This window comes from Lissotriton vulgaris, chromosome 8 (assembly GCF_964263255.1).
Source record: "Lissotriton vulgaris chromosome 8, aLisVul1.2, whole genome shotgun sequence".
Taxonomy (NCBI): Eukaryota; Metazoa; Chordata; class Amphibia; order Caudata; family Salamandridae; genus Lissotriton; species Lissotriton vulgaris.
In genome coordinates, this window is record NC_141696.1 from 1,291,418,878 (window position 1) to 1,291,432,165 (window position 13,288).

General features: G+C 41.7%; 1 protein-coding gene across 1 annotated transcript in view; it reads right to left on the reverse strand.

Moving 5' to 3' along the window:
- RNF17 (ring finger protein 17) overlaps positions 1–13,288 on the reverse strand; it is a 2,333,865-nt gene that overhangs the window by 2,129,203 nt on the left and 191,374 nt on the right. The window contains exons 6-8 of the mRNA XM_086933472.1: positions 11,134–11,192; positions 2,923–3,025; positions 2,684–2,764 (exon numbers count right to left, since the gene is read on the reverse strand). Coding sequence (XP_086789598.1) covers positions 2,684–2,764; positions 2,923–3,025; positions 11,134–11,192 — 243 coding nt within the window. The remainder of the gene's footprint in view (positions 1–2,683; positions 2,765–2,922; positions 3,026–11,133; positions 11,193–13,288) is intronic.

Genomic DNA, 13,288 nt, shown 5'->3' on the forward strand with positions numbered 1-13,288 from the left:
CGTCGACAATGACCAGGAGCTGGATACGGACTGTCCCACAAAGGCTCTCGCTGTTGGCGGTGTCGGCTTCCAGATTGGAGTCAACAAGCCTTGGCAAAGGCAGCCCACGCAGGAAGTGAAGATCGGCTTCTTGTACAGACCGGCAAGGTCTGTGGAGCTTCCCCTTTACAGGAAAGCAAGACCAAGCCCAGAGCAACCAGCAAAATGGAGTCTTCAAGACGCCAGCGGGCTAGCAACCGCAAAGACGCGTCGAGAGGAAATGCAAGAGCAGGCCCCACGCGGCACTCGTGGAGTGTGGAGAGCTGAGCTTCAGTGCACTTACGACTCTGGGTTGGGGCTTCTCAAGTCCCAATGCACAACTTTGAGGACGCCTCAGAAGCTGCACAATTTAGCAAAGAGCAAAATGGCCAGGTGTCCGGTCCCACGTCTCTTGTGTCCGCCACGGGTCTCAGCTTTGCTGGAGGTGTGGGTCGGGGTAGGAGAAGTTTGGAAGTCCAGTCCTGTGAAGCAGAGTCGTCGGGATCCTTTGGGAGCGTCGACAAAGCAAACCGGCAATTCGCTAGGTGGTGCCTGTTTGCACAGGGTGGTCACTCCTTGGCCAAAAGGGAGATTCTTCAGTCTTCTATATGCAGTAGAATGTCGAAGGTCCAGAGTTTCATTTCAGAGTTTCAGTTCAGGATAATCTAAAGTCTTTAGACTCGGCTCCTAGCTTTATACTGATTAAAAGGGCTGGATTACCTGCTAGGTCCCTCCTATGGGTGGGACCAGGGAAGGGGGTGGTTACACCCCTTTCCCTTTGTCCAGTTTCACACCAGAGCTGGGGCTGGAGTGCCCCAGAAACTGGTTTGAACCGGACTATGCATGGAGCACCTTGTGTGCCACAGGCAGTGTCTCATTTCATTCAGCCCACCCTGCCCCAATACACTATAGTTTGTCTGGGGAGGTTCTAGCACCTCCCAAGGCAGGAAACGTAATGTTCAGGCCTCCCTCGCTGGAAGGGCTCCCAGCTGCAGGAGGTCAGACTTTTGTCTGTGGCAGCAGCATCCATTTTGTGATGCTGAGGCTCTGTTTAACTTTAACCGGGTAAAGCTACAATTACATGTCTTCTCCCTCTAGAAGGGTGGAAACCTACCCCCGTCGCCTGAACTGGCGAGGGGGTAGTATTCCAAAGCGTATGACACCTTACACGACATGTTTCGATAAAGCCAAACCAAAGTTAGTATTAACCGCGAGGATTATAATGCACTTAGGAGTATATGGTATGGCTAAATCACAGAACAGTTATAAGGACATGGTTCTGAAAGCTGCAGACAGGCTCAGCTCATGCTAGAGCACCATCTCACATAAAACCAAGCACTCTGCCTTCAGTATTGTCTAGGCCTGCCATAGGAGTGACTTATAGGTGCATATGGGTCTATATATAAGATTAGATATAGGAATACTATATCTAAGCAAGGGGTGATTACACGACCTTGCCCCAGCTGAGTGATCAGCCAGTTGTGTCAGTTTGGCTGGCCAGCCAGGGGTGGCATAATACATGCTGCAGCCCCTGGTAGGCCTTGGATGCACCTATGCCCTGGGTACCTACGGTACACTATACTGGGGCTCATAAGGTGACCCAATATCCAATTGGAGATGTATCTAAAGTACATGGAGTCTATTTTACAGTGAGAGCAGATAGCCTGGGGCCCTGATTAGCAGGATCCCAGGCCAACTAAGTCGAAAACCTGCTAAACACTAGGCAAAAAGTTGGGGTAACCATATAGTCAGATATCCACCTTCCTACAAGGTTATTGCTATATTGCTATGTTATGTACCGTGGGACTCCCACTTAGACGACTGGGAATAGTCAAGCATGTGAATCTATGAAAGAAATCCCAATACTGGAGAATTACCAGCGACTAACAGCAGCATTCCATCAATCCCTTTTTTGGCTTTTCTGATTGAGATCTTTGACAGCAATTTGGTCCCTCCACAGGAACATAAAAATAGCACAATACACTAAGGGAATCTGGTCCACTACCTATCAATAGGACTGAGACAGCCCCATACAGTCACACAATTTGCCATTACCCCCTTATTTGTGCCATCACATGAAATCTTTGCCATAGCAGAGAATGCCCACCCCCTTTTTACAGGTTGCGGACTAGCGCATCTAGCTCTTTACCTGTCTATCAGACCATGTACTCCTCCTCTATTCTACATGCACTGTCAATGTTATTTTCTAAACATAAAGGTTCTGGTCTTAGACTGTATACTTCCTTTACCAACTAAACTTCACCTTGTCACATCCCATATGTGCTCTGATCCATTAGTCAAGAGAATTCAGCAGACCACCCAGCAAAATCAACACATCACAAACAGCATTCATCCAATGAAAATAACTAGCAAGAGAGATTCTTCTACGTAACACATCAAGAAATCATCAGAGAAGGCATATGCTAATGGCACAATTACTTAATTCCACAACAACATTCATTTTGCAAAAATACATGAACACTAATAAAATACGAATCCATTCACAATACTGAGGTCCCCTTGTATGTTTTAATGACCGGATCTTTGTCAGAACTAGAACTCTAGCCAGACCTGTAAAGAAATTAATGCATCAGGGATTCTAAAAAGCAGGTTTAACAATTTTATGGAACTTGACAGATGTACCTAGAATGAATCCCCAACCTACCTCCAAAAATGCATTTAATTGGTCCAGACTGTGATTTCCTGATGCTAAAGCATCTTCAATTAGCTGTAATGTACCGTCATCCTGAAAAACAGAGTTTACCATTATATAAAGCTTGCATCCTGTGCCTTTTACTGCATAACCAGTAAATGAAATCAAAATACTGAGAATCTAAAGCTTACATTTTAGATTTCTCATTAACTTCTCATTTTAACAGTGAAAATTGTAATTTCATCACATACCTCGGATGTTGCATTACATATTTTCGGGACAACCTCTTGAATTGGGAAATGAGTAACTGCACGAGTATTTATGTGTTCTAGTTGATCATCATTAATTGCAATCCTAGTAAAAGCAAAAAAACACCTCAGATCACAGAAACAGAGCGAAAGTCGTCTAGAGCATTGTAACTAAGGCGGCACATCACACAAGATGGCACTACTATATTTTCTGTATCGTTTTTAGTTTTCTAAACATTGGCCGAAAATATTGTCAAAGTCACAGTTAACTCCTTTCTTATAGTTGATAAAGTACACAAAATCACAACTCTGCACACTTAATGGCTTTAGCACCTTAACAAACTTTGTAAATTCTGTAAAAATCGTCAATAAAGCAGACCATGTACTTTGGCTACTAAAACCTCATCGGTATGGAACAGCATCAGTGCTATGTCCAGCATATTACCTTTATTAAAAAAAAAAAAGCTTGAGAGGGCGTTACTAGCCATCAACCAAGATGACTAAGCCTTTCATAGCTTTCTGGGGAGGACTAGTAATGGGGACTACCACACGGCCACTGCAATCAGGCTGACAAGTGAAGTCCATGCTCAGCAGGTGAGGAAGCGGTGTACACAAATAAGGCACAGATAAGGGAGAACTAGAGTTCGCTAGGGGGCATGTAACCGTAATATGAGGAGGAACAATTATTTTTCTTCCCCATGAAGCATGCAAAGCAGACTACCATTTTCCCATTTTATTCCTTACTAATCAGCATACAGAGCTCAAGTTGAGAAATGGTCAGGAGTGATATACGGTTGGGAGGATTTCCACCTTAACTGTATACCTGGCTATTTAAATAAATCAATAACATTTTTAGAAATCTCATAAATATATTATCGGTTTTGGCAATATAGGAGATAAGGGGAGCAGAAAGGCCTCTTTCAAAGAGCACAATCGTCTCATAAACATTGACTTAAAGTCTGCAAATATGGTCCAGTTTGAACCCAACATAATTTAGATCAATGGATAGGCCAAATTGTATGCAGCAACATTTTGCCACTGCTAAATCTTTCAATACCCTATATCAGCTTTGATGCAGCAAAGGTTTAGGCTAAGTTAGTTGGTATTAGCTGTGAATAAGGATATAAAAATGGGTTCTTAATCAGAAACGAGGCAACCAACTGCTTAATGAACAAGAAAGACCTGGGTGTCCACGACTGTAGACCTGATCTGCTCTCTACAAAGAACTAGGATTGGGGAACAGTTTTCACCAAAATGCGAACCAAGCAAAATTGACTAATATTTTTACACACACACTGAGCTAAACACTGCTCTGATGGGATTAAGTTTGTTTGGCTACTCGACGATTACCTTTGTGATGCCCACAAGAGGATTACCTTTGTGATGCCCACAAGAGGTATTCTAACACTTGCACAAATTAACATGATTTGCAGCTTTTTATTGCTCAATTTAAGTTAGGCAATATTGTAGCCAAGCATTGGCAAAGCTAATCGGTTTGGCCTTTCACATAGCTACAGTACCTCCAGTAATTACTAGATATCCTTCAGAGTCAACACAAAGTTGTAGGCTTTCAAAAGTTTACTAGATGTCCATCTGAAGTCAAAAGCAACTGTTCAACAAGTAGCATAAAGCTGCAAGATCATGTTACGAAATATCCCTTTTGAGTATGATGTAACTGCTTCAAATGTCCTTCACAAAGTTGAAGGGTATGGCTTCAATATAAAAATGTAAAATATACACTTTTAATACTCTAAAATATTGTGCTAAATTTCTACAGGATAGGTAAATATTAATATGCTGGTATAGGCGGATGAGTCAATATCAACTTTCAGTAAATGTCTGGATTACTATGGAACACTTGTGAAGACAATCTAGTATACAAAGGTACTAGCAGTCACTGGTTAAGTCAAGAGCCTTCACCCATATTCTACCTGTTTTTTTGAGTGACACTATACTTGTGTGATAGTAAAATGGCCACTACCTTGTGGCATTAATAAGCAAAATGCAAACCAACAGATCAAGATACTCTAAGACAGACAGGGAGACAGAGAGACAGAGAGACAGGCAGACAGACAGACCCTTAGTCCTTACTAAAGGTCCCAATTAAGTCATATGCAATATCTACAAAAAAGGTCATGAAGTTGCATTTCCTACGGTCATATATAGAGGAGTAATTCAGCCCAGCCCAAAACGCCAGGCAAGGCCCCCCAGATGAAAAAACGAAGCTACCACTGACCATGCTTGGCCTGGTTTGGCATCAAGAGTGAGATGCAGCTGGATTCCTATGGCACAGTGAGCATGAGAACCTATCTGGGCAAACATTTGGAACTCAGTGAGCCTTACTTTAAAAAAATGATTTGTTCGATGCTTGAATTAGTTGTAGGCACTGGTAACTCTGGATGGATTCCAGTTCATAATCTTTTTTGCATAACCAAGTTTTATTTTGCAATAACAATATAAACAAGTGTACCCATTCCCGATTCCCATCCCAGGTCCTCAATTTGAATAAGTCAGTACAAGGATTACCCCCTCAACTAGTAGAGGCAGCGTTGCTTAGTCTGGAATAAAGCCACTATCGGCCAGCCCCAAATCTTGGTGTGCTTATACGGGCAACCCTAGCTCAGTAAATGGGCTCCTCTAGTTTGGAACACCAATTAACTCCCAAGTGCCTATCTGACACCTGGGTAGGGAGGCGGGGGGGGGGGGCAAATCAGACATGGCGATGCTACTACAGGCACATCCAGCAAGAACAAGACTAGCCTTGTTTCCACTATATGGGCACAAGCAACCCCAGATCAGTTTTGCCCTTGTGGGGGTCATCACAGTGAGGTGTGTGGGGAACTTTTCTAATTTGCAAATGACTATTCGGTTTGAAATGGTCCAGTGAAAAAAAAAGTCAGGGAGACTCAGTATCTAATAGTGGCTAAGAATAATTAGGGCATTCCAGCCATTATCTGTGTCACTTATTTAAATCTTTTGCAGGTAGCACTCTTATATTGTGAATACAGCCTTATATTGTGAATAATAACTTGTTTGAAACCCACTTCATCTCATTTGTGATATAATACAGCACTTAAGTACTAGCAGCATCCAGTTCATGAAATGTGTGGCTCTAGACTTGAATTAGAAAACATATGTAAGTTACTTGTGCAGTTTGAGGACATGACAACTACCTCTTGGACAGGTTGTTTCAATTGTGACTAAATGCCACTGGCAAAAGACGTAAGGAAAGTATTTGCTACTTTAGGTTTGAGCCCCATATTTGGGAGTGCGCCTCTTTTTGGATCAAAGAGGTATATTTTATTTTTTTGTGCTTTCAGAGTGTAAAAAAAAAAAAAACTTTTTGGGAAATGTTATAATTCCATGCATTATAAACGGAAATGTTTCATTATTAAAATTGTTCAGAACTTAGCCTGAATGATTCTGGTTACCCACACTGGGATTGAATATAAACAGGACTGATATCTTATTGTTAGAAGTGAAAGATTAATACAAATGTATGCCACCAAGACAGCGAGATTAGAGTTCTAGGCTGTACCACTAGTCGAGGCCAGTGACACCATTTAACCCAGGGGGCTCCTACAATTTCTGTGATTTGAGCTACTTCCGATCAGTGCAAAACATTATGAACTACTGAAGGCTAAACAACCGGCACATTGTTACCAGACACCTTCAAGGCAAGCTTCATTGACTTGATGTCTAAAGTCCATGGAGTCAGATGCTATTGTTTGAACAAAATACTTTGACTAGGGGCACTATGACAGGTTTGTCATGTGTCAGTGAGAGCGTGGTCTTTGAGGATGTATGAACATGCGTATGAATGGGTTATATAAGTACGGGTGACTGAGAGACTGTCATACTTCTGGCACAGGACATACCTTTTTACCATGTGGCACAGTTACATGTATGTAAGAATTGCACTCCACCCAGGGGGAAAGTGTCCCTTTGGTGCACTGCTGGCTTCCAAAAAGAGGACGGTAATCCCTTTGCTCATGGTTTGTAATAACAGGCTGCACTCAATTTGCATGGTTCATTCCATATTGTATTTCTTCATTCAAATATGCGTTTATTCTTTCAAACGTTGGGTTTCCAATGTGAATAATTTTTTCAGGACGACATCCATGACATGTATAGATCAAATTATCGTTTATCCTAATGCATTTCGGGATAATTTAGCCCTTTAACAGAGGATGTGTTCGGAAAGATGTGTGTTTGCAAATAAGCATGATGCGAGTTTGCGAACACTAACCAGAGATTACTGTCCTCCATTTGGAAGCAAGCAGTGCATTAAAAGGGACGCTACCTGCTGGGGGAGCACTATTCTTACTTATTGAGACACGATTCTGATCAGAAAGAGCTAACTTTGTGCACGCTAACAGGCGTCTATACAACAGCAATATTTCTTGGTTATAGGCTGCATACAAATACAGTGCGTGAGCCAATTTCTATCATTTACAGTTACATGTATTACACAAACGGGAGAAATTTAAAGTGTAGAAAAATATTGTTCAAAAATTATCACAGTATGGAAAACATTTCGGAAGTTTAAATTCATCCATTTAAAAAAAAAAAGCCTATTTTTTACGTTGAATATGGCATGGTATTGAGAAAATTAAATCATCGAAGAGTAAACTTTGTGGATTCCATGAAACTCATTTACATTTTCTCCCATTTCCAAGTGTCACATTTATAAACACCAAACATCTTGAAACCAGGAGACCACTGACATGGCAGAGTATTTATAACAAAAATATATTTGTCTATATGGGAAGAATTTTAAGTGAATAAACATATTTCATAAAATATTAAGAGATATTTGGCTGAATTTTAAGAAGAGAAAGACATTGCTACATAATGTTTCATAGAAAACGTTTTCTTCAGTTAAAATTTCTCCCATTTGAAAAATAAAATGACCATTTTTCAGTTAGTACTATGTCTACTACTCACTCGGAGCAAAAGGCCTGCTGCTTGTAAATGCAACTCTTTGAGAGAGAATGAGTAAGCATATGCAAGACTGAGGAAGGATGAGTGAGTGCAAGAGTTGGTGAAAACGACTGATTGCAAGTGAGTGTAAATGAACTAGTGAGTGAGAATGAGTGAACATAAGTGAGCAAATGGAAGCAAGAATTAGTAAGACTATGGTATTATGCTTGCGAGTGCCACTGGTCGTAGCATACTGAAGGTCATTCTCGGCTTATTGAGGCACCCATGGCAAAATTCTGATGCTAGCATTCTGCAAAAAAGAAAAAGAAATTGCAAGACAGGTACCGGTCACAAAACACTGCCACTGGCATACTGGAAGTAATTGCCATACTGGGCACCCATTATAAAGTACTAGTGTTGGCAAACTAAAGGAGAATCTTGGCATATGGGGCACTCACAGAAAAATGCTGGCAAACTGGAGGTAAATCATGTCATGAGAGGGCCACCGTGTCATACGCAAAGGATGCGCCCATGACAAAATGCTGGCCCTCTCAGATTAGAAGTAATTGACATAAAGGTCACCAATGATACAGACCGTAATAATGTCAAAATTCTAGCACATCAAAGTGCATGTAATTCTTGGCATTGGGCATCCATGTCTTAAGTGGCACCCATGAGAAAATGCTGGCCCTTGCAAAATAAAGGTAATTTATGATACATCTGGGAACAGAGAACAAACTGTGAAAGAAACTGGGTCAACTCCAGAGGAGCACCAGCTTTCATTGGCTCGGCACACCATGAAAAGATTGTTATATTTAATTTGAGGAGCTTGTGGCTTTTTAGCAAATGTATGAGAAAAATGTAACTTTAATGCACCCTATCCCCTTTTGCAATAACTATTCTATGGGAAAAATCCCCTAGAGCCCCTCTAGAAGAGGTCCGGCTCACTTGCTCGCTAAAATATTGGGCAAGTTTTACCTTCCACCACTTTCAAAGTTTATAACAGCACCATAATATCGGTGGTATTGAAAACAGACATTTGCCTGTTTTGTGATATTAATCATTTATTTATTATAGAACTGCAGCAATGTCAACTATCGTGGCAACACCCAGGTTAAAGTTATTTAACATTTTCTGGAAGAGTTGGGCCACATAGGTCAAAGGATGTAATGTAATGTGATGTCATTGTCAAAAAGTGTGTAGTGTCACTTCTGTTACCTCAGGCAGTTTGGTAAATCGACTTCCTCCTAAATCCAAGGCAAATTCAATAACCCTCTCAGATTATTTGTCAAAATTAGTGTTAATAGACCCCCAGATAGTAAACCCTCCCTTTTTTACTCCCCAAACTAAGCCACTTACTGTACGTTCTTGACAGTGGTGAAAAGATCCAGCTAGGGCTCTCCCCACTATTGGGAAATGCCCCCACTCAGGGTACAACTTAAAGTCTAGGCTGTCTGAAAAGAACATTTGCACCCTGAAAGCCTTGACTCCAACTCGCTCTGGAGGGGTAATGAAGAAAGCAATAGGATTCTCTTTGCTAGTGGAAGCTTGGACCACCAAACTCACTTGTAGGATGTTACAGAATATAATCAAAATCGCCAGCTGCAGCTCTGTTGCATCTGACCACTTTTCAATTCACAGGTGGATAAAAGCAAAGCTTAGACCAAGTGGGCAGAAGGGGGGTCTGTTAGGACATTGATGGGCTCCGAAGAAGACAGCAAAGGGTGAACGATTTCAGTAAGCACATTTGTTTTAACCTCAATTGAAGGAAGTTGTAAATCTACTACATCTGCAGCACATCTAATACCTTCGGCAATGGAAGGAAGCACTCCCTTACACCGGTGGCCCAAGGGTGAAACAATCTTCTATTAGGGGAAAAATTCAGCCCACTGGCCTCCTATAGATCCATATAAAGATTGTCATCATAATGTGAGATTAAATCATCCCTATCACCTCCATTGCCATCTCCAACTGGTGGCAATCTCTGGTCAGAATTGGGACCAAGAATTTGGTAGAACAGCTAAAGATGGCTTCCTGGCAGCAGAAGTGTTTTGTCTGAATCAGACTGTATGGGGGAATCAGATGTACTGAAGTGGAGTCAGAGTGACCTTGGTTGGGTCTAGGTGAATTCAGCTCAGTTTGGGCATCAGAATCGTTGGAGTGTCCACCTACAGCGACGACAAGACTGGTGTTAAAAAAAAACAAGAAGGGACCACCACTGGCCTTGGGGCTGGAATCGAATTTTTCAATGGAAGTAGATCTGGAATTCGAGACGGGTTCAGGGGCTCAGACAGTGCTAAAGGCAGACCCGCCTGATAGGACCAGACTGGAGGAGCATATGTGGATTTTTGAGACGGAAGGCAAACCAGAGGATGCTGGAGGGGTGCCTAAAAGGTGCAAGATGTCCTCCTTAAAGGCCTTGATATAGCTGCTGCATCACTGATTGCCTGCAAAACTCTGGGAACATCAGGAAGAACTGTGGAATAGTCTCCTCCGCTGGAGGTTAGCAACGAGCAAGACTTAGTGGTACCTTGATGCAGTCAAAACGTATCTTTAGATATAATGACAGAATCCATTTAAGTCCCTCTTGCTTTCTTGCATTTCCTCTTGAACTTAAGACTTCGACTTACTGGACGAACACAGCTGCAAAGACGACCTCTTGAGGGATTGGCCTTAAGAACAGGTAGCGGTCTGAACTTCATTGAGACCAAAACGGGACATGCATAGTTTCTTTCGATGTTTGGCAACTTGCAGCTTAGCTTTAAGGTCTTTAGGAGCACGAGGGCACATTCCTCCAAAATCCTGGAGCTGTGCCCCAAACCAAAACACAAGAGGTGTACCTCGTGCTGATCGATCAACAACATCTGTTTATGACAGCTACGGCAGGCTTTGAACCCCGTAGTTCTAGGATCCCTTGCACAATGAAATTCAGTCTGGGAAAAAATAGTAATACCGAATGCAACACGTTGGAAGGCGCAGAAAGAAAGTAAAGGACGTCAGTGCAGATGGGTCACATTTATATTTTCTGCAATGTCACTTCCAGGGCAGAACGCAGAGCCGCACTTGACCACCTGTTGGTGCATGGAAACACTACTTGAAAAACTTAGAAATCCTGCAGGCGCTGGACTGGTTTTGTAAGTGTGAAGAATCTGGGGTTACAAGTACACATCAGAACAGTGCAATCACATAAACAGCGCATATCCAAGATAAACTATTTCATCTGTTGTGTATCTTTAAGCAGAAATTAAACTGATCAGAACATGCCCATAATATACAAATATGTTACCTTACCTTTTTAATTTTTTAGGACTCTTCAAATCATAATGGGTAGACAAGTCGTGGACATTCATCTATAAAGATTAAAAAAAATTACTGTTGAAATATTTTTTTTTACTTGGTTTGAGGGAGAGTGCTATGGTAAATGCAAAATACAGTTGGCGTCATGATATGGTTTCACAAAAGCAATCATCAAAAGTAAATTTAATATACACACACACAAAACCACTCACCAATGGCCTTCAGCTGTGAGTTTCAAGTGGAAGAGAATCTGTAGCCCAGTGCATTCTAGTTAATGTGGTCCATCTTTGTAAAGTTGCAGTTCTTTCAATGAATTAAAGCTTGGTAAGTCTTCATTTCTTTAAAATCGTTCATCATGAACTCTTTGGTGGGGTACAGAGCGAAAAACATGTTTGCATCTTAACACCTAAAGACTTGTGCCTTCTTAACTGTCCAACAAACATGTTACTGCACGTGTCATACCACTCTGGTGCAAGCCATTGGACTGAGAACCATGTTATGCAACGTGGCTGCACTCAGGACTGGCACTCACCAGTAGCCTTTAGCTGTGAGTTTTAAGAGAAACCCTAACTGTGCATTTTGGTCAATGCACTCCATGTTTGCAAAAATGCAGTTCTTCAAATGGAGCAATGCTTGAAAATGTATTCCAAATATTTCATTTTCCCCTGCGACGCGTTTAGCTCTTTATGTGCTTTTTGCTGGATCACAGAAGGCATACCAGATAACATTTCAAGAGCAAACCATGGTTTTCTGGTTTGCTTCTAACCAATGGTAGAACTTTCAACAATTTTATGTATGAAGGGTCTGAACTTTAAACAAAATATATATATATATTTTTCATTTCTCAACACAATTCAATGAAATGTATTTGTGAAGAGTACACAGTAACATCTTATTGGGCCAAATTGTGAAAGGGTTCCGCTTGTGTTTGGAATTACCTAATATTAACTGGCACACAGCAATAAACACTTCTAGAAAGGTATGATCATCTGGAGTGGCACAATTCTTTTCAGTTCGCCATATTCATAAATGTTGTGTGATAAAAGTGCTGCCAATGAATTAGGAGCTTTCAACAAAAGTTTGTCAATTGGTGGTTTAGTGAATCTATTCATGTTGCTGTGTCCTAAATCTGTCAACTGAAGAAGCCGGTCTCACTTGGACCAATCACCACCAACTAAGCCTGGCCCCTGTCTATGTACTGCGTTCTCCAACCTCATTCCCACGCCTACTATCTGAAGGGTCTGCCACCTCCTATACCTATTACAGAGAACAACGGTCCTCAGGAAGTTCGATAAGAAAACAAGTTACTTACCTGTAACTTTGGTTCCCCAGTATTGGTAACTTTCATAGATTCCCATGCTTTGTATCATTCCCCGTCGTCGGAATGGGAGCCTCGGTAAATAGAAAATACCATAGTAGTAAGCACAAAGTGAAAAAATAGGCCTAGGCCTCATCTCATTTTGTAGCTTATCCACCTCTTTTTGTAAAAGAGACCAAACTTTTGCAGTAGCCAATCAGAGCAGCCTCCCCCCATAGAACCTTCCTGAGAGAAGCTCAGAGCCTCAGATTTTCGTAGCCGTTGTGAACAGCTATCCCACAAGACAATAAGACTGAGCTTTCCCAGGGGAGGCGGGTGGGCGCATGGGAATCTATGAAAGTTACCAATACTGGGGAACCAAAGTTACAGGTAAGTAACTTATTTTCTTGCCCCAGTATTGGAACTTTCATAGATTCCCATGCTTTGTATCAGAGTAACTAGCAGTAAATAGAAAAAGCATATTTTGCAATTTGTGAACCTGAAAAAGTCACACATATTTCTGATAAGAAAACTAGATACACATTAGAATCATAAAGCATGACAATAACACAGTAATACAAAATATGCAAACAGGAAGGGGGGATAGAAAGGAAAGCTCACCGACTTATTGGAAAAGGTTCCTCAAAACCGCCTGGCCCACTGCTGCATCCTCTTTCACAGAAGAATCCAAGCAGTAGTGGCGAGTGAAGGTGTGGACACTGCACCACGTCGCTGCTCTACAAATGTCCTTGATTGGGACGCCTGCGAATAGAGCTGTCGATGAAGCCATTGATCTTGTAGAGTGAGCACGAACTGCTCGCTGCAGTGGTTTTCCAGCTGCCTGGTGGCAAA